Source organism: Schistocerca nitens, chromosome 7 (assembly GCF_023898315.1).
Source record: "Schistocerca nitens isolate TAMUIC-IGC-003100 chromosome 7, iqSchNite1.1, whole genome shotgun sequence".
Lineage (NCBI taxonomy): Eukaryota > Metazoa > Arthropoda > Insecta > Orthoptera > Acrididae > Schistocerca > Schistocerca nitens.
Window position 1 is genome coordinate 363,754,287 of NC_064620.1, and position 23,647 is coordinate 363,777,933.

General features: G+C 44.4%; 1 protein-coding gene and 1 pseudogene across 1 annotated transcript in view; one reads left to right on the forward strand and one right to left on the reverse strand.

Annotated features, from left to right (window-relative positions):
- The window catches only part of LOC126195640 (uncharacterized), an 83,179-nt gene extending 60,310 nt beyond the window's left edge, over positions 1-22,869 (reverse strand). Inside the window, exon 1 of the mRNA XM_049934265.1 lies at positions 22,537-22,869. Coding sequence (XP_049790222.1) covers positions 22,537-22,869 — 333 coding nt within the window. The remainder of the gene's footprint in view (positions 1-22,536) is intronic.
- On the forward strand, positions 16,052-16,169 carry LOC126196058 (5S ribosomal RNA; annotated as a pseudogene).
- Positions 22,870-23,647: the final 778 nt, after the last annotated feature.

Here is a 23,647-nt window from a genome sequence, read left to right on the forward strand (position 1 = left end):
CTCATAAGATTGCTCATTCCGTTCAACAGATGTTATCATTGATATCGTTTCACCCCGAATTTTAATCCCACACTTGACTCTTTCTGCCGGCCGTTGTGGGCGAGCGGTTCTAGGCCTAGGCGCTTCAGTCTGGAACCGCGCTGCTGCTACGGTTGCAGGTTCGAATCCTGCCTCGTGCATGGATGTGTGTGATGTCATTAGATTAGTTAGGTTTAAGTAGTTCTAAGTCTAGGGCACTGATGACTTCAGATGTCAAGTCCCATAGTGCTCAGAGCCATTTGAATCTTTTTTCTTATTTCCATCATAGCTTCTTCGATGTGTAGACTGAACAGTAGAGACGAAACGTAGCATCCCTGTATTACACTCTTCTCAATCCGACCACTTCGTTGTTGGTCACCCAGTCTTATTGTTCCTTGTTGGTTACTGTACATAATATATATCACTGGTCTTTTTCTATTCTCTCAGAATTTTGGACATCTTGCTCCATTTTACATTGTCGAACGCTTTTTCTAGGTCGTAGAATTATCTGAACGTGTCGATTTCTCTTCAGTCTTGCTTCCATTATCAAACGCAACGTCAGAACCGTCTCTCAGGTGCCTCTGCCTTTCGTAAAGGCTAACTGATCTTCATCTAACAGATCTTCAATCTGCTTTTGATTCTTCTGCTGTCAGTTGCGTGGATGCATTAGCTATTAAGCTGGTTGTACCACAATATTGCAATTCTCGTACTTTTCGGCCCTTGCAGCGTTCGGAATTGTGTGAATGAAGTTTTTCCGAAAGTCTCATGGTACTTCGTCTGTGTTATATATTCTACACACTAATTGTAATTTTATCAGTCGGGAATGTTACCTGTCCCTCCTGCCTTATTTGATCTCAAGTCATCGAAATCTCTTTCGAATTATGACTCCAATACTGGATCCCCTATATCTGCCAAATCAACTCCACTTTCTTCTTCTATCCCGTCGTCAGACAAGTAGTCTACCTCATAGGGGCCTTCAGTATGCTCTTTTCACCTATCGCTCCCTTGTCTTCATTTAACAGTGGAATTCCTATTGCAATCTATTACTATCCTGATTTTCATTTCTCCAATACTTGTTTAACTTTTCTGTATGTCGAATCAGTCCTTCCGACGGTCATTTCTTTTTCGAGTTCACATTTTTCTGCAATCATTTAGCCCTGGCTTGCGTGCACTTCCTATTTATTTCATTCCTAAGTGATTTATGTTGCTGAATTCCTGTACTTCCCTGAGCATTTTGGTACTTCTTTCTTTGATCGATCAGTTGCGGAATTTCTTCCATTACCCAAAGGTTTCTTCGTAATTACCTTCCTTATACGTATGTTCAGAATCTGTAACTGTCGTTTTTATAATGTCCATTCCTCTTCAACTGAACTAAATAAAATGTCGTGTGACTAAGGCCTCCCGTCGGGTAGACCGCTCGCCGGGTGCAAGTCTTTCGATATGAACGCCAATTCGGCGACTTGCGCGTCGATGGGGATGAAATGATAATGATTAGGACAACACAACACCCATTCCCTGAGCGGAGAAAATCTCCGACCCAGCCGGGAATCGAACCTGGGCCCTTAGGATTGACATTCTGTCGCGCTGACCACTCATCTACCGGGGGCGGACTTCAAGTGAACTGTCTACTGTAGCATTTCTTATAGCAGTATCCACATGTTTAACGTCTTTCAGACTCTTCTCGTTATTCCTCAGTACTCCGGTAGCCCTCTTCTCTCCACACTAGCTCTTCCAGATAATTCTCTTTAACATCAGGCTACTCTTCATCTTGTGATCTAACTCTATATCTGCTCCTGTAATATCTGATTTCACAATCTCTATCCGACCGACCACGATGAAACCCAACTCGAACCTTCCAGTATCTCCGGGACTTTTGCGTGTATACCTCCTCTTGTGATTCTTGAACAAAGTATTACCATCTCAAAAATTTACAGCAGAACTCTATTAGCGTTTATACTACTACAGTCCTCCTAAGAAGCCCATATTCTCTCATAACCCTTTCTTCTATTCCCTCCCCTACAACCACATTCTAATCCGCCATTAGTATTGGTTTTCATCTCCCATTATATGCTGAATTGCCCTTGTGAGGCAAACTGAGGAGCTACTTGACTGAGAAGTAGCGGCTCCGGCCTCGTAAGGTAAACGGCCGGGAGAGCGGTGTGCTGACCACATGCTCCTCCATATCCACTTTCAGTGACACCTGTGGGCTGAGGATGAAACGGCGGCCAGTCGGTAACGTTAGGTCTTCAAGGCCTGTTCGGGCGAGGTTTTTATTATATGGTGAATTACCCTTTCCTCGAATACTTCCTCTATCTGTTCATCTTCTGCTTCTGACATCGGCGCATATACCTGAACTATTTTTCATGTCGTTCGTTAGTTGTCGAATCTGAGAACAATCCTGTCAAGGAAAGTTCGCAGCACTTCATCCTTTCGTTGGTTATTCCATCTTTTTCCCGTGGTCACATCCCCCTTGACAGTCCACTCCCAGAGATCCACGTTTGGCAGGTGGATGTCCAATTAGGAGCTGTTTGTGTGAGATAAATACACTCCCGGAAATTGAAATAAGAACACCGTGAATTCATTGTCCCAGGAAGGGGAAACTTTATTGACACATTCCTGGGGTCAGATACATCACATGATCACACTGACAGAACCACAGGCACATAGACACAGGCAACAGAGCATGCACAATGGCGGCACTAGTACAGTGTATATCCACCTTTCGCAGCAATGCAGGCTGCTATTCTCCCATGGAGACGATCGTAGAGATGCTGGATGTAGTCCTGTGGAACGGCTTGCCATGCCATTTCCACCTGGCGCCTCAGTTGGACCAGCGTTCGTGCTGGACGTGCAGACCGCGTGAGACGACGCTTCATCCAGTCCCAAACATGCTCAATGGGGGACAGATCCGGAGATCTTGCTGGCCAGGGTAGTTGACTTACACCTTCTGGAGCACGTTGGGTGGCACGGGATACATGCGGACGTGCATTGTCCTGTTGGAACAGCAAGTTCCCTTGCCGGTCTAGGAATGGTAGAACGATGGGTTCGATGACGGTTTGGATGTACCGCGCACTATTCAGTGTCCCCTACACGATCACCAGTGGTGTACGGCCAGTGTAGGAGATCGCTCCCCACACCATGATGCCGGGTGTTGGCCCTGTGTGCCTCGGTCGTATGCAGTCCTGATTGTGGCGCTCACCTGCACGGCGCCAAACACGCATACGACCATCATTGGCACCAAGGCAGAAGCGACTCTCATCGCTGAAGACGACACGTCTCCATTCGTCCCTCCATTCACGCCTGTCGCGACACCACTGGAGGCGGGCTGCACGATGTTGGGGCGTGGGCGGAAGACGGCCTAACGGTGTGCGGGACCGTAGCCCAGCTTCATGGAGACGGTTGCGAATGGTCCTCGCCGATACCCCAGGAGCAACAGTGTCCCTAATTTGCTGGGAAGTGGCGGTGCGGTCCCCTACGGCACTGCGTAGGATCCTACGGTCTTGGCGTGCATCCGTGCGTCGCTGCGGTCCGGTCCCAGGTCGACGGGCACGTGCACCTTCCGCCGACCACTGGCGACAACATCGATGTACTGTGGAGACCTCACGCCCCACGTGTTGAGCAATTCGGCGGTACGTCCACCCGGCCTCCCGCATGCCCACTATACGCCCTCGCTCAAAGTCCGTCAACTGCACATACGGTTCACGTCCACGCTGTCGCGGCATGCTACCAGTGTTAAAGACTGCGATGGAGCTCCGTATGCCACGGCAAACTGGCTGACACTGACGGCGGCGGTGCACAAATGCTGCGCAGCTAGCGCCATTCGACGGCCAACACCGCGGTTCCTGGTGTGTCCGCTGTGCCGTGCGTGTGATCATTGCTTGTACAGCCCTCTCGCAGTGTCCGGAGCAAGTATGGTGGGTCTGACACACCGGTGTCAATGTGTTCTTTTTTCCATTTCCAGGAGTGTACAATAGATAAGGATGGTGGAAGTGCTCTGCTCATTTCCTCGGGTCCAAACTGCTCAGGTGTTTTCCGTTTCCAGTCTTAAGTGGGCCTATCATGTCTACGCAGCAGGCTAAGCGTCTCACCTGGCCCACTTACTACAACTCTTGTCCACGGCTATTTCTTATAGCAGATCTTTATTTTTGGCCTCATCTGCCGATTTAAGTTTCAATACTAGCCATTAGAGCAATGTTTCGTTTCTGCCTTTCCAGGGATAATACGAGAGAGGACCGAAAAGGAACGCACAATAATCGAATGGGGGACTAGTCAACAACCTTGTAACATAGAAATCATCGCAATAGTTTTCAATTACAGGACACTTGTCCTGTGGTTACATGTTACGTGTCCTTAACGCAGTGGTTTCTATTGCCTTCTGCATCTTCATACCATTGATCATTGCTGATTCTTCCGCCTTTTAAGGCCAGTTTCCCACACCGAAGAGAGTGCCCTGAAACTCTGATCGTCCTCCGCTTTCTTTGACGAGGCCGTTGACGGAAGAAGGGTGATTCCATGTGCCGGAATTCTTCGGCCGTCATAGCTGGTAATTTTTATTCAAAATGTAAGCAGCGGCTGGGTCAAACCCAAGACCGAGGACTTTTTGCGTTACTAATCAAAGACGCTACCCCTGCGCCATGGGCGACTAACTTCAGTAATCTTTGATATATGAAAAAAGACAGCAAACAGCATAACATCTTTCCGTTCCTATCTGTGAACACAATGAGCGAGGGTATCTTCGTACTACAAATATCTTTAAATTCATCAGTGACACTGACTTTGACGAACAGTTCACAACGGTTCTGCAAGACAGTGTGTGCACAGCTTCAGGGTTACAAAAGAATTTTATGAATCAGTTCCTCGGTGCAGCAAAAATGCAGCAGTGTTTTATTGAAATAACAAATTTGATGCCTGTTTATCTGTGGATAATAAGGTTAGGGAAACACGATCGACATTACTTAGTGAACCGCTTGACACTTCTCATTAAGGTTAAAATAGATTACAAATAGATACAACACTTCAAAAGATAATTAAAGTGAAGATGTTCACCACTTCTTTCTGAATGGTGATGGGAACAAGAATATGGTTCACTATTTGCTGCAAAGTGTATTCGTGTTTCTTAGATGAATAACAAGACGAATTTCTTTGGTAAGTTTCCATTCGAGTCGTTCAATATTAAAAATACGATGGGTTATGGGTTATGGGATTCCACCAAAACTGCAGCAGAATTGGCGATTTACTTTTGTCTGAACTGTTAACTTTTTCTCATTTATCTTTACATCTCTCATTTATCAATAACGGCACATTTCTGTTGTCTACAGCTTTAATTTTGCTTCTTTTGCCGAAACAGAACAATTTTCACCGACTCACCTAGCAGTAGCTATTACGACACAATCCTGAAACAGTGTTGTATTAAACAAGCAGTTGGCGACCAGAGATGTCAATGGCTTATGTAAAGCTCTTTGTGTCGGTTTGGAGTAATATAAGCCAATTCAATTTTCGCTAGCTATCGACGACTCTTAATAAATCACAGTACTGTATTGGAAAAAATAATTAAAACAAATAAATAAAGAACAGCTATAGCTTTTGGAATATCAGGGTAGATAAGAAAGTTCTGTTTGCTAACCATTTGGCAAAATACCCTCTCCTTTGTGCTGTCATTTGCTGGAATCTCGTTTCGATATCTCGACCAGTTTAGGATATATGAGGAATGTTATGAATACTTCATTCTTTCGCGTTTGCGATCGGAAGTGAAGGCGCTACAGAAAATCCATTTTCTAGAGATTGGAGGTAAATGGAGATCTCCTCCATTGTCCAAATAAAATCCAGTATGATAGCTACATTTCTTATGCAGAAACATATAGTGTAATATGTACCAGACGAATAATCACAGCGACTTCTTTTTTTATTGCAAACTTCTCGAATTTTGCTCAATGTCTTACTGAAATGCAAATATCACAATGAGTATGACCCTTATTGAGATGTTGGGAACTTCACCAAGAAGCTGACATATAGAACTAAAAGTAACGTAAATTTTAAATTTTTACCGAATAGTTCCTGTAAAATCATTGGAGAAAAATTGCAGGGCATGCGACCCGCTTCTGTCAACACAGCACGTCGTTAACGGGCGCGCCGAAAGTGGCAAAGAATGTCTCGTACATTCTGGCTCCTCAGCAGGCAAGAGGCCTGCGCCAGTCTGAGCTGCCAACCAGCTGCCATTGTGTGCGGCCTCATTTGACAACAAAGGGATATTATCCACGCTGGTTCAAGCTGCCTCACGCTGTTTTCCACTACAGAGGAAACCTGCAACCCTTTTGTGCGCACCCATATAATGTCACAGGTTGGCGAGCGGGTACTGAAGCAGACAGGAAACTTGTCCGAAGGCTTCTGATTGTGCCAATTTATGCTGTCTGATGACTGAACGCGACACGACTCTGGAGCAAATACGAAAAAGAGGTGGAAGGCATGTGCATTTCACTCGCCCCATAAGCCAGTCCTCTGTCAGCTCCCACGTTTCAGTTGGGGAAATCTGATGTGTACAGAAAAAAGGATTCAAGAGTAATCCTTCTGTGAGTGATTAATAATATTGGGGGAGTCGTTAGTCGTTGTGGTTATAGACAATCATGTACTGCTCATCTATGTTGAACACTTCTACATCTACATCCATATTCCGCAAGCCACCTGACGGTTTGTGGCGGAAGGTACTTTGGGTACCTCTATCGGTTCTCCCTTCTATTCCAGTCTCGTATTGTTCGTGGAAGGAAGGATTGTCGGTATTCCTCTGTGTGGGCTCTAATCTCTCTGATTTTATCCTCATGGTCTCTTCGCGAGATATACGTAGGAGGGAGTAATATACTGCTTGACTCCTCGGTGAAGGTATGTTCTCGAAACTTCAACAAAAGCCCGTACCGAGCTACTGAGCGTCTCTCCTGCAGAGTCTTCCACTGGAGTTTTTCTATCATCTCCGGAACGCTTTCGCGATTACTAAATCATCCCGTAATGAAGCGCTCTGCTCTCCGCTGGATCTTCTCTATCTCTTCTATCAACCCTATCTGGTACGGATCCCACACTGGTGAGCAATATTCAAGCAGTGGGCGGACAAGAGTACTGTAACCTACTTCCTCCGTTTTCGGATTGCGTTTCCTTAGGATTCTTCCAATGAATCTCAGTCTGGTATCTGCTTTACCAACGATCAACTTTATATAATCATTCCATTTTAAATCACTCCTAATGCGTACTCCCAGATAATTTATGGAATTAACTGCTTCCAGTTGTTGACCTGCTATATTGTAGCTAAATGATAAAGAATCCTTTCTGTGTATTCGCAGCACTTTACAATTGTCTACATTGAGATTCAATTGCCATTCCCTGCACCATGCGTCAATTCGTTGCAAATCCTCCTGCATTTCAGTACAATTTTCCATTGTTACAACCTCTCGATACACCACAGCATCATCCGCAAAAAGCCTCAGTGAACTTCCGATGTTATCCACAAGGTCATTTATGTATGTTGTGAATAGCAGCGGTCCTACGACACTTCCCTGCGACACACCTGAAATCACTCTTACTTTGGAAGACTTCTCTCCATTGAGAATGACATGCTGCGTTCTGTTATCTAGGAACTCTTCAATCCAATCACACAATTCGTCTGATAGTCCATATGCTCTTGTTTTGTTCATTAAACGACTGTGGGGAACTGTGTCGAACGCCTTGCGGAAGTCAAGAAACACGGCATCTACCTGGGAACCCGTGTGTAACAAACACATGTTCTGCAAATGGTCATAGGCCACACTGCTTGGGCATCTAATGTCATAATACCACTGAGAGTAGGGCTTACTTATGCATTAGGTATTTTGTTTTCCTCTTGTGCGAATGAAAATCTGACAAATGTTATAAAGCAATGAAAATCTTAAACATTCTTTGCTGATCACAGTTTAACCCATACAATTCTTGTATCAAATCTCAGTCAGTTTCGTTGCGCTTCATTTATGTTATAGTTATTTACACAATTAAAATATGTTAAATATGTATAGAAAAAAATAAAGAATGGTCCTCCAATTGATAAGGGATGGGTCACAGTTTTGGCAATTACGCCAGGCGCCCAGGTTCTCCTCAGTAATGGACTGCCCACCATATATCCCTCCATATATATTGAACATGAGGCTTGCTTCATGACATTTGTTTCGTATTGTCTGGCATATTCCAACACCTAATGTCGCAAAATTTAAATTCTGTCCACTAACTGCAAGTAACCTACTGATTGTACACGAATACAAATAAAACTTATATCCAGCACTCCCTCCATTAATGATGCCAACGATCCTCTATTCAAATGGCTCTGAGCACTATGGGACTCAACTGCTGTGGTCATAAGTCCCCTAGAACTTAGAACTACTTAAACCTAACTAACCTAAGGACAGCACACAACACCCAGCCACCACGAGGCAGAGAAAATCCCTGACCCCGCCGGGAATCGAACCCGGGAACCCGGGCGTGGGAAGCGAGAACGCTACCGCACGACCACGAGATGCGGGCGATCCTCTATTATTCTACAAGATGACTATGGAGCAATATTTTTATTGAGAGGGATATTGCACTGTTGAAGACAGTGAACTGTCATGCGGAATGAGCGAGGTTCAATACCCGTCTAGCCATCCTAATTTAGACTAATCAGAATCTCCTAAAATCAAGAGAGAGCTCTGACAGAGACTTTCAAAAATATCACAGCTGCATCCCTGCTATGTTTTTGTCCAATCTGAGCACATCTTCCGTGTTAAACGACTTCTTTCCTTCTGTTGCGCCTATTATTAAGTTCAACACTTCACATATTATGTTCTCTTCCAAACCAGTGCTTCTGTTCTTCGACGCACAGATAGGCCAAGAAAGAGTAAAATCATCGTTTGTATATCACCCATAATTCCTTCAATTAGCGTTATCATTCATTACCATTACCTTTCAGCTTGACAGTCGCAGAAGTAATTAATGGCGTGTAGCAAAGTTTTAACCAGAAACAAAAGTGTGATGCATGATTTAGCGCCCGTAGCCAAAATTGAGGAAGCCTGTTAAATGAAATGCGATACCTATTTCCGAGCTGCATAATGCCTTCTGCAAAGAGACAGCGGTGCTGAAATCTGAAAACGTTTGCTATTGCAAGTAATGGTGCTTAAATTTAACTTATGAAGAATAGTATTAGGGGGAAGTGAAATACAAGAGAAGATCAGGAAGTAGCGCACAATAATTTCACTACCAAAAAGGTTAATAGGTAACAAAATCACAGATAAACTTACATGTTTTACCTACTTTTCTACATAGTTACCAACGTTCTCAACACATTTCTCCCATTGTGGTACCAGTTTAATACGTCCTGTTCGTAAAAGTCCTTTTGGTTGGAGTAGAGCCGTCTGCAGACTGGGTGATTTCACTTTCGCATCTGTCGCAAAGTATTGGCCAGCCAGGAATTTCTTCATGGGACCAAACAGGTGAAAGTCCAACTTTGCGAGGTCTGGACTGTATGGTGGACGCTGGAGCACCTCTCACCCGAATTCGGTGATTTTCTCATGAAAAGGAGCATTGTGACGAAGAAGTTTGACTTCATGAGCAATAATGTTGTGACATTTGTGACAAACGTCACCGAGCGGTTCTAGGCGCTTCAGTCCGGAACCACGCGGCTGCTACAGTCGCACGTTCGAATCCTGCCTCGGGCATGTGCAATGTCCTTAGGTTAGTTAGGTTTAAGTAGTTCTAAGTCTAAGGGACTGATGTCCTCATATGTTAAGTCCCATACTGCTTAGAGCCATTTGAACCATTTGAGCAAATGTCACGAAGAACATAACGCAACTTAACCAAAGTTTAATGTAGGCTGCAGCAAGCACAGTGTCCCATGTTCACCAAAGCCCACCAAAAACAAACCATGCATTTCCCGGAACACTGTGAAAAGCACTTTCATAGCAGACTGATTGTACACAAATACAAATAAAACATATATCCAGCACTTCCTGAGGAACCAGCATGTTTCCACTTCACAGGGCCCTGCTTGGTTTCGGGAGTATAGTGATACACCCACAACCCATCACCAGTGACGATTCCATTCAGAAAGTCGTACCATTCTGCGGCGTAACATGGTAAGTGATCCAAGCTTTCATCATACGTTGGCCCTTGTGATTGTCTGTCGGGACCTTGGGCGCCCAGTGAGCACTAACTTCACGAGTTTCAACATGTCACGATCAGTATCAGACACCGCACCATAGAAAATGCTGAACTGTTACGATAAAGTTCGCAGCTGGACACGCCGGTCGTTCAAAATTGCTGCCTCAATGGCTCCGACATTCTGCATGCTTGCATCTAGTGCCAGCCGCGTGGAGCGTGGGGTGTCATTAAGGTTTACACGACACTCTTGGAAGAATACACACTACTGGGGACATAGCTACCCTCCACACAGCTGTTCCCACAAGTCCCTCTGAATTTCACTCATTCTACGCCCTTTTACTCACAAGTATCGAACCGTACTTCGCTGCTCTTCACAAGCTGACGACAGTAACATGCGCGTCATGTTTGTTCTGTAATTCACGCTTATCTCGCTAGAGCTGCAGAGAAAACAAAATACCCTCTGCAGCACAACAAACTATATCGTCGTGAAATTTCAACATTCCAGCTACAATAACAGGGGATGAAATAAAATTATTGTGCCTACTTTCCGATCCTCCCTGGAATTATCCCTGAAAAGCCAGAAAATAAAAATTCTGTAGTTATTTTAACTGTGTTCTAATGAGCAGGATTAAAACTTAATCGGGCAAATGAAGCCAAAAATAAAGATCTGCTACAAGAAATAGCCGTGGATAAAAGATGCAGCAGATCTGCCAGATAAGATGTTTAGCCTGCTGCCTAGACACGATAGCCCAATCCAGCACCGGAACTGGTGAACACCTGAGCAGTTTGGAGCTGAGGAAAGCAACAGGGCGCTTCCCTTCCCACACCATGTATTGTATGTCCGCAGCGATAACGGACTGGTAGTCGACCCAGACCTATACTGGTAGTGCTGTGTCCTCCAGAACATATGGGACGCACCCTACATACAAAAGCGCTGAGGCGTCTGCGACTCAGGCGTAACATAGTTAAATTCGCCACCCAGAGACGGCACACACAGTGGGAACTATGTTACGCTTCCACCTACCCTCAAACCTCTAGTCATTCGGTACTTCAAGAATACTAGAGTTCCATAGGACCAGGTTTCCGTGAGTGGCTTACGTCTAACCTACAGTCGCCGCCAAGAAGAGCTAAACGGGAATTTGTATAAATAACGATAGTCGTCATTCACGACTTTTCTTTTTGAGTCATCATTCTCGTGACTCGTTTGATGCAGCCTGCCACAACCTCCTCTCCTGTGCCAACCTCGACATCTCACAGTAGCACTAACAACATACGTCGTCAGTTATCTACTGGTTGCTCCCAAATTACTGTCTTCCTCTACAGTTTTCACCCTCTGCAGCTCCCTCTAGTACCATGGAAATTATTTCTTGATCTCACAACAGATGTCATATCATCCTGTCCCTTCTTCTCTTCAGTGTTTTCCACATATCCCTTTACGATTCTTCGCAGAACCCCCTCATTTCTTCCCTCATCAGTCCACCTAATTTTCATCATTCTTCTGTAACATCATATCTCAAATGCTTCTATTCTCTTTCGTTTTTCCCACAGTCCATGTCTCACTCTCATAAAATGCTGTGCTGCAAACGTGCATTTTCAGAAATTTCTTCCTAGAGTTAAGACTTATGTTTGATACTAATAGACTTCTCTTGGCCGGGGATGCCCTTTTTGCCAGTGCTAGTCTCCTTTTTATGTCCTCTTTGCTCTGTCCGTCATGAGTTCTTTTGCTGTCTAGGAGGAAGAATTCCTTAACTTCATCTACCTCATGATCACCAGTTATGATATTAAGTTTCTCGCTGTTCTCATTTCTGCTACTTCTCATTACTGTCGTTTTTCTTCGATTTACTCTCAATTCATATTCTATACTCATTAGAATGTTCATTCCATTCAATAAGAACTTTCAGCATTGCAGCACGTCAGCAATCGTAAGTTTGCGTTAGAAAATGTAATAGTGGATTTGAAACTCGGTTTATAATATGCTAAAACGCCTAAAAATAAACAAACTCGTTTGGCTTAGGAGGCTTGTAAAATTATGAGTAAAGTTTCACATCACAGTCAAAAAGATAACACTCGGAAGTTTTTAAAAAATATAAACCAAAAACTAATACAGAATGATGCTGTTATTACTAAATCTGATAAGGGGAACTCTATAGTTACGTATTACTAAATCTGATAAGGGGAACTCTATACTTACGTATTACTAAATCTGATAAGGGGAACTCTATAGTTATAGCTACAAAGAAAGAGTATATAGGAAAAACGGAAGCCTTTTTCAATGAGAACGGGATAATCATACTCGAAAACGACCCCACCGCTACACTTCAAAAAGAAATTCGAAACGGACTTCAAAATACCAAAAATTTAATACATGAATTTCGAAAAAAGGGGACTTATCAACATGAACCCTAAGCCAGCATTTTTGAGAAGCTGTTCAAGGTCCATAAATTAAATCACCCAATCCGCCCAATTGTCGACAGCACAGGGAGCGCCTATCATAAATTGGCTAAATGCTTGCATAGTAAAATTAAAGATAATTTTGTTTTTAGTAAAAGCTATACAGTCAAAAATTCTATTGAATTAGCCACGCTTTTGGGGAATGTAACCTGTTCTGAAGAATCTAAACTTGTCTCTTTCGATACAACAAGTCTGTATACGAACGTACCGGTTGACTAGACCCTCCAGATACTAGAGGGTAATTTACGTCATTATAAGAGACTATCGCATAAAGAAATTGATGAGTTAATGATGTTGCTACGGATTTTCCTGAAATATAATTATTTTACCTTTAATGATAGAATGTATTCGCAACCGTTTGGATTGGTTTAGGGAAGCTCCCTTGCTGGGATTTTATCTCTTTGCCAGTGGTAGAGAGATTTTGAGTAAAATAGAATTTTATATTAGGTACATTGACGACATTTTGTTTGTCGTTAACGGTACTCAAAATGATGTAGATCTCATTTTTTCTATCTTCAATGAGTTTCATGATAACATCAGTTTTACACTTGTGAAGGAATCCTTGACAAGGTCCTTGAACTATTTGGATCTCTCGTTGACGGTGGTGGATAGCCGTATTGAGTTTAATATATAACGGAAAGACACATACTCTGATAATATCATTTCTGTAGATTCGGCGCATCCGCATGCCCATAAGATGGCCTTTTTCCATTCGAGTATATATCGAGCTACAGCTATCCATCCCCCTGTCACCGGAGGCGCTAGAAACCGAATTGGTCACACTGGAAACTATCGCTAGAAATAATGGCTATAGTTCGCAAATGGTAAGACGTTTTTACAATAAGAAAATAAATAAAAATAATGGTACGGCTTCCACATTAGGAGATCTAGTAAATGACAAACCGATGGTAACAGTATCTATCCCTTTTGTAGGTAATGTTAGTTACAAATCCTGTAACTTTAGAGTAGCCTTTTCCACCAACAATAATCTGCAGAAGAATTTAATCCACTCGTTGCAGATCACAGATGATAAACTGTCTCAGTCTGGAGTGTATAAAATAGCTTACGGTGACTGTCCGAAATTTTATATAGGTCAGACAGGCCGAGCTGTCATGACTAGATATAAAGAGCACTTCCCCAGTAGAAGCGGTGATGCCACGAGGGGTTCCACTTATGCAGAACACCTTATACAAGTGGCTCATGCGCCGAGTCCTCCGTCTAATATTGAGTTGCTTCATGCTGAAGTTAAGGGTTAAAATTGGACATCTTAGAGGAAACGCAGATTTTTAAACACCTGCAGTATGCCAAAGACGATGTCCTTAGCGGTCAGATCCAATTAAAAAACAGAAATTTCTTTGAAGGTTTCGATCCCTTACTTAATTCTTCACGTTAAGTTACATGACGTGGAAGCTGGTTGATGCACGGGCACGATGTTGATTGTTCAATGATGGTGACGAAACCTCCCCCCCCCCCTTCCCCATTTTGGTACGTTTTCCCTCCTACTGTGTTGAGGGTTTGGTTAGCCAAGAAGAACACCATTTGCGTTTTCCTATTTCTGCGCGCTTTTAGGAGGTATTTTATGTATCTTCGTTGGCTTCTGTGTAATTATAAGGTCATGGATTCAAGGTATGTTATAAATCTTTAACGTCTTCTGATTACGGCCTGGTCGGCCGCTTGGTATTTTCGTATTATGGCGATGTAGCGACTGTGGTTGTTTCTGCTGCAGATATTGTTAGTGCCTTTTTATACGTTAACAATAACGTCCTTAACATAGCTATCTTTTTAGTTGAGTTGTAATTTCTACCTAACTCTAGGGCCTCCATATTAGCTTGTGGCTGATATACCTTCCGTGCGCTGCCATTAAATACGTCTTAATTCACGCATCATCCCTTTTATCATTTGCTCAATTTGCTATTTGTGCGACAACTTTTGGCAATCAGTTAGGTACCGATCCGTGTTAACTTAGTAATCCCGCTCCCATGCATAAGAAGAGGGTTTCCTGGCCGCGCGCATGCGCAGTGATTTCGATAGCCGCACATGTGAGCAGCCTGCGGTGCTTCAGTTCGGTGGAGACCCTGTGACCATCGTATGTTGGCTGAGGCGAGACGGCACACACAGGATTGAGATAGGTAATATTATTGACTTGGTACAAATGTACCGTGTACTTGTAAAAAAAATTTTATGGGGTCTTGCCGCTGTAGGTGTTGATTTTAGCCTTTGACTATGCCTATTTAGGCAAGCTGTTTTATATTTGTTCTGAAGGAGGCGTGGTTACCAACGCTGAAACCTAGGTAAACACCAGGTAGTTTGTGCAGTCGAGGCGGATTTTTCATAATTATTTCCATTCAATAAGGTTCCATAGTGTAAAGTTTATCTTAATAAATCATTGTGAATTGTTACTAATCTGTATTACCACTAATTTTTGCCATAGCTATTGCTAACCATGTTTGACAAACTTATATAGCGGTTCTCTTCCTGCTATATTTATATACTTGACACAATTTGCATTTCGTGAACACAACAGCTAAGCTGGAGTGAAAGCAAACCTTCGCAGACGTATAGGAGCTTTTCAAGGCGGGGACGATCAACGGACACATCCATTCGACTCAGAATGGTATGTCAACACTTGATTGAAGACACATAACTCTCCAAGCCAGGTATGCTTTTTAGTTATCTCTGTTTCGGCAGTTGTGAGTGGTCTTTCATCCATGGGGATTGTTGGCGGCACACAAAAGTTAAGGAAGATGTTGAAAAATAATTTCATTGGGCAGAAGAAGTACATGAGCTGACCAAACTCATTCATGGCCATGCCCAGAGAGAGAGAGAGAGAGAGAGAGAGAGAGAGAGAGAGGGAGTGGGAAGAGAGGAGAACTGAAGAACACTAGGCGAGAGATCGTCATAATGTGGGTTTCGAGGATAGGAGACAATTGCTGGCGAGATTTTATAGTGTATGTTTTAGCTGGAGACGCAAGAGCAGTATCATAGATGATGGCCTTGATGAGACTAGGCGCCTGAGCGTCACATATAAGACTCTCCATTATACATATCGTTGTGCAATTTTGTAATTACCAGTGGTCCTTAACACTCCTACAGAGCTCTATTTACTCTAGTACATAATGGTTCGAGAGAGAGTTAAGGTCCAGCGGGAATTACGATGTCTGTGCCTAATGGCGTTTATAATTTTAAGAACTTCATAATGGGATCACGTCGTCCCGAATCATGCTGTGTTAGATATATCACACATATTGCCTCGGACATGGATGTGTGTGGTGTCCTTAGGTTAGCTAGGTTTAAGTAGTTGGAAGTTGTAGGGGACTGATGATCTCAGATGTTAAGTCCCTTAGTGCTCAGAGCCATTTGAACCATTTTTCATGTTATTGTGCTTATGATTATTGTTCTTTCATGGAGTTCATATTTAATAGTGTTGTATATAGGCTTGGGCAACGGCCTTGCCGCAGTGAATACACCGGTTCCCGTGAGATCACCGAAGTTAAGCGCTGTCGGGCGTGGTCAGTTCTTGGATGGGTGACCATCCAGGCCGCCATGCGCTGTTTTTTTTTTTCGGGGTGCACTCAGCCTCGTGATGCCAATAGAGGAGCTACTCGACCGAATAGTAGCGGCTTCGGTCAAGAATACCATCATTACGACCGGGAGAGCGGTGTGCTGACCCCACGGCCCTCCTATCTGCATCCTCCACTGAGGATGACACGGCGGTCGGATGGTCCCGGTAGGCCACTCATGGCCTGAAGACGGAGTGTATATAGGATTATTTCATTTTTTGATGTCGGCGAGATGCGTTATCCATTACGCTGTTTTTATGCCGTCAAATTGAAAACTGTGTAAAAGCTGTACTTTTTGTGCTAAAATTTGCGACATTAAACATGTCATATCAACTTACACATTTGTTCTCAATCCTAGAAAAAGCACCCACATTACACAGGTATGGATGAGCATTGTCCTGTTGAAAAATGGCACTTTGATTCTGTAGCGTGAGAGGTAATACTCGAGGACGCAGGCTGTGTGTGTGACGTACCGTTGTGTTGTCAGACGTCCGTCAGTCACTACCAGCTGTGACCTGATCCTATACCTGATGCCTCCTCTCCCTCCCCCCACCCCACTCCCAATGTAACGTCAGGATTAATATCGCTGTCTCTCCTAAACATTAAAAGAACGGGACCTCTCCCTGGGTTGCACCATGTTCACCAATGATGGTCATCTGGGGTAAAAAGAAGCACGATTCATCGCTGAACGCAGTGGGACGCCATTCGACAGAAATCTATGGCATCACTCCAAACGCAACGTTTTATTTTGCGGTGTCAGTGGGAGGTTACACAGGGAATGATAATTTTCTATCAGCCGCTACTCTCCAATCAGTGGTGCGGCACGTCTCAGAATATTGCAGGGAGACCGTTGTTTGTTCTTGAATGGCAAAGCGCACAGTGAAGGAGTTAGAATTTGCTTCGTGCACTATGTGGTGGTGAGTAGGCGTGGTCGAGCGGAACCTTAACGAGTATAACTGCCGTCACATTCCCATGCAGTTCAACATTGGGCCACTGTCGCATCGGAATGCCCCACAAAACTGTATACGGCACGATTCGGCCAGTCGGCCAAATGCGGATCCACAGTGAAGTCCCTTGCACTCACTATCAGGTGCTGATAACGATGTGTCACACGAGTGTGCGGATCTCCAGATCCTTCACAGTAATCACTCAACATCTATCAATGTTCGCGAAACTTACTCATACTCTCTACCAGGCATGACAGCAACACGAAACATGACAAACACTAATGCACTTCGCTGGTCGTTTCATTGTCACAAGAACTGCCGCTGTAATTTATTTACATGCCCGCCGACGGTGTGTAAGCGTACGAAGTTACACTGATCTTCGACCACGCCTTCCGGGTGCTTCACTGGTTTTGTCAGTCTTACTGGACTCGAATGAAAACAACGTTCCTTACTCGTCAACTGCACTACTGGCCATTAAAATTGCTACACCAAGAAGAAATGCAGATGATAAATGGGTATTCAATGGACAAATATATTACACTATAACTGACATGTGATTACTTTTTCACGCAATTTGGGTTCATAGATTCTGACAAATCAGTACCCAGAACAACCACCTCTGGCCGTAATAACGACCTTCACACGCCTGGGCATTGAGTCAAACAGAGCTTGGATGGCGTGTACAGCTGCCCATGCAGCTTCAACACGATACCACAGTTCATCAAGAGTAGTGACTGGCGTATTGTGACGATCTAGTTGCTCGGCCACCATTGACCAGACGTTTTCAATTGGCGAGAGATCTAGAGAATGTGCTAGACAGGGAAGCAGTCCACTTCAACCCAGGTTCGTCGTTGAGTACACCATCACAGACGCTCCTGTCTATGATGCAGCGTCAAAGATAACCGCAGCCATCGTCTCCGAGCTGATAGTCCATGCTGCTGCAAACGTCGTCGAACTGTTCGTGCAGATGGTTGTTGTCCTGCAAACGTCCCCATCTGTTGACTCAGGGATCGAGACGTGGCTGCACTATCCGTTACAGCGATGCGGATAAGATGCCTGTCATCTCGACATTCTGCGAACAGTCATTGGATCTCGACCAACGCGAGCAGCAATGTCGCGATACGATAAACCGCAATCGCGATAGGCTACAATCCGACCTTTATCAAAGTCGGAAACGTGATGGTACGCATTTCTCCTCCTTACACGAGGCATCACAACAACGTTTCACCAGGCAACACCGGTCAACTGTTGTTTGTGTGTGAGAAATCGGTTGGAAACTCTCCTTATGTCAGCACTTTGTAGGTGTTGCCAAGGGTGCCAACCTTGTGTGAATGAAAAGCTAATCATTTGCATATCACAGCATCTTCTTCCTGTCGGTTAAATTTTGCGTCTGTAGCACGTTGTCTTCGTGGTGTAGCAATTTTAATGGCCAGTTGCGTATTTAAAATAATATTATCGCCAACGTTAGCTGATCTTGTGATATAAATGACAATGACTGTATAGGATTCAATGTGTGCTAATGAATTTGTCTTTTATAAAATGGTGACGGTAGCATTCGATGTGAAAAAACTTACCAACATAACACACATTTACATCCTGTTCAAAGGAAAATCCCCATTACGTTTTAATGTCGTGATACCTATTGGACCACTTTTTTTGAGAATGTGATTGGAAGTTCTTATTTGGACATGTTGCAAATGTGGTTAGTACATCAACACAAAAAATCATGGCTCATGTGGTTTACAGCAGGATGGAGCTCTAGCACATTATTTAAGTGCATCAGTTCCTTGATGAATAATTGCGAGGCCGCTCCAGCCTCACTGAAATGGCCACCACGGTAATCAACTCATTATGGGGAGTAATCAACCAACATGTAGACTCGTGATGAATTGCAGAAAAGTGCTGAGAAAGATTTGTGAAGCGTAACTCCTGATATGCTCCGCAAGATGTGCGTATGGTACGATGATGCACTTGCAGATTCACTGGATACATATTTTCATGTACAAATACTCTCATATACAATGCACTGTTTTGACCAAGGGATACGGGGAAATCTCTGACACAATGGGCAATGACTTGGTGAGTCTCACTTGGGGAATCATTGTCCGGCGAAGAGCTTGCTTCCCTGTATCTCCACCTGGCATCACAAAATCGTATCGCATTATGTGTAGTACTAAATCAGTGATAAAAAGGTCAGTACTAGATAGGAAGAGACGGTGGACAGTACGACAAAAAAAAGGGAAAAAAACCTTCCGAACAGACTCTGAAGGCCCAACGAAACCATCCGACCGCCGTGTCATCCTCAGTCCTTATGCACCATCGGATGTGGGTACGGAGGAAGAAAGTATAAAACCCGTAGAAACAGTGTAGCAGAATAAGATGGGGCCTGATCCAGAATTGTGTAATTGTGTCAGGAATAGAGGTCTGCGTGCATGCGGGTATTGACGGATTTATATCAAATCAGTAATAACTGCTTTGCAGACAAACCAATGCCCTAATGGCACTAATCACTAGTGTGTATGTGGATATCCACTATCATAACTTGTGGTCAAAAGTAATTGGCAGAGTATTACGCTTTTGGATTTCTTGCGTTACAAGCGAGTAACAAGAATAATTACAGTTATTTAAGATCCACTATTACGAGGGGCGTTCAATAATTAATGTAACACATTTTTTTTCGGTCAGTTTCGGTTGAAAAATACTGATTTTTTTGTAGAACATCGTGGAATATTCCCGGCTCAGCCCCTATCGTTTCATGAAGTTCCAGTAGGTGATGGTGCAATACGTGGCCTTGAAAATGGTGTACGTAATGGAGTTGCGTTCCTTCCTCTGGCGGAAAACCAGGCGATTGCAGAATGCTTGCGAAGACTTGGCAGTTAATAAAAGTACGTTGAGTCGGTGAGAGAGGCGTCTATCATCACTGCACCGAGGTCCCGTAACGCTGTCCGATCTCCCACGTTCTGGCTGGCCGCACACAGCTGCGACTCCTGCAGTGTTGAAAATATTTTCATTTGAAGGACTGGAATGCCGCTCAGATCAAAAAAGAATTGAATGAAATTCACTCGATCTGTAAACTATCATTGAACGCCATTTACTTTTGGATTAATGAATTTAAACATGATCGGACGGGCACCGAACACCAAGAGCGCTACGGCCATCCAGTTGAGGTCACCACAAAGGAAACGGTTGACAAAATGCGTCATATGGTAATGCAAGACCGCTGAATAAAAATTCGTCGGTTGAGACAGTGGGCATCTCAACTGAGCGCTGTCGATGGTTAATCACAGCCTGTAAGACTTTTTGCACCGTTTTGTGACTGTTAATCAAACCATCCATCACTACCCAACAGAGCCAAAACGACAGTCAAAACTATGAACAAAGGCTGGAGAAAGTGCATCCAAAAGAACACTTTTGTCAGCTTATAAGGAGATGGAATGGCCACTGTCTTTTTTTTTTTTATTATTATTCCCAAGGAATTATCTCAAGCTCGTGTTGGCTGAAAAAAGACGAAGGTTGGCACATATAAAACTACTCTTTCACCAAGATAATGGACCATCCAACACAGCAGTGGTAACCATAGAGAAAGTGCATGAAACGGGATTTGAATTGGTTCCTCATCCTCACTATTCAGCACACTTAACGACCAGTGACTTCTTCCTGTTCGCCAACTTGAAACTTTGGCTTGCTGGGAAGAAATTTTCATCAGATGACGAACTTACAGTTCCAGTCAATGAGTGTTTTTCAGAGTTTGGCAGGCTCTATTTTTCTGACGAGATGAAAAAGCTGGAGGATCACTGGACCAAGTGTATAACCCTCAAAAGGAAACTAAGTTCAGAAGTAAGTTGTTGATGAAACAAACACTTTTTCTTGTTATTTTAGCAGACTTGTCAAACCACCATCCTACGTAGCACAGAGGCTCTGGAGAATACTGAGGGAGTAATAGCATGTGATTGATTGCCCGCCCGGTTGGCCGTGCGGTGTAACGCTCGGCTTTCCGGGTGGGAAGGAGCGCCGGTCCCCGGCACGAATCCGCCTGGCGGATTTATGTCGAGGTACGGTGAGCCGGCTAGTCTGTGGATGGTTTTTAGGCGGTTTTCCATCTGCCTCAGCAAATGCGGGCTGGTTCCCCTTATTCCGCCTCAGCTACACTATGTCGGCGATTGCTGCGCAAACAAATTCTCCACGTACGCGTGCACCACCATTACTCTACCACGCAAACATAGGGGTTATACTCGTCTGGTGTGAGACGTTCCGTGGGGGATCCACCGGGGTCCGAACCGCACAATAACCCTGGGTTCAGTGTGGGGCGGCGTAGGGGTGGACTGTGGTAGTCGTCGTGGGGTTGTGGACCACTGTGGCTGGGACGGAGCCCATCTGTCGTTTCTAGGTCCCCGGTTAACATAATGTTGTGTACATAGTTCCGCGTAGTCAGAGTGCACACAACTTTCCCACTAGAGCGCACCCCGCTAAGCGCAACAGCGCAGGCGCAGCGCTCATCTGTCTCCGCACTACAAGATGGCGCTGCCTTAGAGACGGACCAAATTCTGATTCCGCCGATCCGCGTATTAAAATGTAGCGCAGCCAATGAGATTGCTGCTTACATAGAACCTTTTCTACTCACGGATCACACTCGCGCAGTGATACATGGACGCGTGAGGTATTATAATGAGTGTACAGACCTCTGATTAGTCAGTCTGCATTTGTCTGCACCAGTCTGTACCAGTCTGCATTAGTCTGTACCAGTCTGTACTAGTTCTACATTTGTCTGTACCAGTCTATAGTCAAGTTTCAGTCTGCGCCTAATAAGATTACCATATTCCTGTGCATAGCCACCATGATAAATGTATAGACACTTTGTCGAGTATCAGAGATATGTGAGAATAAGATTAACTTACCAAGACCAAAGGAACTTCAGATTGTCAATTGTAAACAGCATCCAGAATCAAGTTACATAATGTCTATACTTTTTATTATTTTAATAAATGTGTGTGAAAATTAATCAAGTTCTGTTTAAAGTTGATCACTCTCAATCTGCTACTCTAAGTGTTCGAGTGGCATTTCTATCGTCTGCCCTAACGGCAGAAGATAAACACGCCACGATAAGACTACGAGACATATTGCTGACACTCGCCTACTTCGTTAGAGCGACAAGTCAAATAATCTGATGGTGTGTGTACCGAAGGTCTTACAGTACGCACACCACACATAACATAACATGTGATGGAATCAGAAATTCCGTGTCGCTGGATATACAGGGCGGCCTGATAAAGGTCAAACAACTCTGCAGTAAAAATCGAGCTCTGGCGAAAAGGCAGTGTTTAAAAATCTCTTCACTGTCAACTTGCAGATAACGCACGTGAGGATGCGGACACTCTTCACATATGTGCATTGTATTCCCAGTGAAACTGGATACATACTTGGAGAGAGAGGTAGTGGAATTGGTGCTCGTGGACGGCTATGTGGCCGAGACGGAAGAGCCACGTGGCGATGGTGTTGAAGGTGGAGAGCATGAGTGTGAAGCGGTCCAGGTCGCGCGTGCCCTCCCTCCAGATGGCGACTCCCTGCGAGCAGAGGAAGAGCACGATGGCCGCCGACGCGGCCGCGTTCAGCAGGTAGAAGGCGCGACCCGCCCAGGGACCGGCCCGCGGGTACCGCATCGTGCCGGACCAGTGCAGCAGCCACTGGAGCAGCTCCAGCTCGCTGCTGCTGCTGCTGCTGCCCGCCTCTGCAAGGCCGGCGGTCGCCTCCATCCTGGCGTGGCAGCAGCCACCTCATCAGATGCGGCACCCAGCATGTCGACACTGACTAAATACTTACGAAACAATGCACCAAAGCAGAGGCGAGCAAACTTTAGAACAAGGCATTCTAAACCAGGAAAGTACTTGGGCTCGCACAAACACAAATACACAAAAATCGTGTGAGAAATAATGTAAAGGTCTCTTATTGCATTAGTGATACTCCCGCATCTGCAAATCTCTGCTGTCGTCCGTTCGAGGCCTCTGCGTATAGTATACCGCATTGCACACTGAACTGCCGGTACGACAGTCGGGACCAGTAGGGACGGTGCAGTGTGCCTCTGAAGTTGCGTTTTGTGACATTATTTGTGTATTGAAGCGTCAGATGGCTCGGCGATTGGTAATCAATCCTGCTAATGTATTGCGATTGGCTGAGATGAAGCTACGAAGAACCCTTCTTCGTGAAGATGGTATTGGTGTAGAACACGAATCATTCGCATACTATCTGGTATCTATTATTGTGCAGAAATGTGAGCATAAGTTAGAAACAGATACTGTTGTAACACTAACACATAATGATGATGATAGGGATGATAATGACGGACAACTCACTGCAAACGGTAGTGCTACGGCAAGTGTGGGAAGAGGCGATCGAAGCAGTGACAGTAAATGCCAACCGTCTCCCAAGAAGAAGGTTAAAGTTGCAAGTATCATCACGGCGTTTGATGACAACACACTGGAGAATATGTACGATTATTATTATGTAAGAGGTTTCGACACATACGACAAGCTT